The sequence below is a fragment of the Habropoda laboriosa genome, unplaced genomic scaffold (assembly GCF_001263275.1).
Source record: "Habropoda laboriosa isolate 0110345459 unplaced genomic scaffold, ASM126327v1 scaffold61, whole genome shotgun sequence".
Lineage (NCBI taxonomy): Eukaryota > Metazoa > Arthropoda > Insecta > Hymenoptera > Apidae > Habropoda > Habropoda laboriosa.
Window position 1 is genome coordinate 535,925 of NW_017100203.1, and position 1,547 is coordinate 537,471.

General features: G+C 36.1%; 1 protein-coding gene across 1 annotated transcript in view; it reads left to right on the forward strand.

The window, feature by feature from the left end:
* The window catches only part of LOC108570512 (sprouty-related, EVH1 domain-containing protein 2), a 2,759-nt gene extending 1,828 nt beyond the window's left edge, over positions 1-931 (forward strand). Inside the window, exons 3-4 of the mRNA XM_017932385.1 lie at positions 5-555; positions 775-931. Of these exons, the coding sequence (XP_017787874.1) occupies positions 5-555; positions 775-931 (708 nt within the window). The remainder of the gene's footprint in view (positions 1-4; positions 556-774) is intronic.
* Positions 932-1,547: the final 616 nt, after the last annotated feature.

Genomic DNA, 1,547 nt, shown 5'->3' on the forward strand with positions numbered 1-1,547 from the left:
ATAGACTTTGAATTTGCCTGTGGAACCACCAGAACCACGTCCATCATCAGATACACCTCATGGAATAGTTCGAGTGCCCAATTATCATTCCCAGTGTTCAGATCTTCCTGATTCACACAAACCTATTCATTATATTGGTGGACCATCTATAAAAGTACCACCATCTCAACATCCTTTAGCATCAACTGAAGATGTTGGATCAGATAACTATCCTTATGTGCAGCTCACGACGCTTAATCATGAATATTTATATCCCATCATTGGTGATCATAAAGGAGACCGGCTAAATAGACATAATACCAGTAGTTCTCTGAAGAAGCCAGATACTATAGTATCACAACCCTCTAAAAATACTATGAAACGTAATATTCGATTACGATGTAAACATTGCCAAGAGTTGTACACAGAACAGCACAATCCTAGAGGATCTTGTGAATATGCACCGGATCCTATTAGACGAGGAATCGCAAAAATTTCGTGTCTGTCTTGTGCTCAGGGCATGTTATACCATTGTATGAATGATGCGGAAGGTGATTTTTCCCAGAATCCTTGCAGGTGAGTAAAATCTGATAAAAGTATCTGCTTCGATTATTTTTGTTCAATTTTTTAAAGCTACTTCGTAGGCTATGTGGTAAAGAAAATTCTAAGTGTAAGTTTTTAATATCTTTCGCGTGTATAATAATTATTTGATAACCAGATAGTTGCTATTTGCTTTAGGGAGTATTACTAATGCATAATTAAAAATACATTATAAATGGACATTGAATTGTGCAGTTGTAGCACAGAAGAAGGATGTGGACGCAGATGGTTTGGTTTGGCATTATTATCACTGATCGTTCCTTGCTTGTGGATTTATCCTCCATTAAGAGCTGTTCATTGGTGTGGCACGTCCTGTGGAATGTGTGGGGGACGTCACCATCCGATGGAATAACTGGAAGAACCCTTTGATATCTCTGCTTCATACTCGGTTGAATCTACCAAGTTTTCTTCATCACGTGGTACTGTGGCTAATGTGTATGAATGTCATGATCTGAGTATGGGTCGTTGTCAGAGGTATCAAAGGGGTAGACAGCTTCCAGTACATGCACTTATCCATCAACGTCATCTCTGAAATAATTTGTTTCAAAAAACCAAAAAAAGAAAAAAATACGAGCACAAGTTATCGCATTTAGCCCTGAAACCGTGTATATTCCATACATTTTGTATATTTTATTAGCAAAATGCATTATTTTAGTCACATCTGTACATTAAATAAATTGAGAATGGACGTCGTTTAGTATTTACTTTGAATGATTGGTCCATAATAACATTATCTGGACTGACCAACTATTTGTGATACATGGTGCACACTGAGAATCCAGTCGAGAAACTTGTTATTCCCAGTTTGAAAGCTAGTTTTCACCTTGTATGAAAACGATAAGGAAACTGTTTGCTATATCATAAGATTAAATTTTGCTGCGATTGCCAAGAAAAAGGACTACGAATTTATGAAATTACGAATTCAATTACAACTGAATTAAAAATAGTATTTATTAATTTTTCTTTGT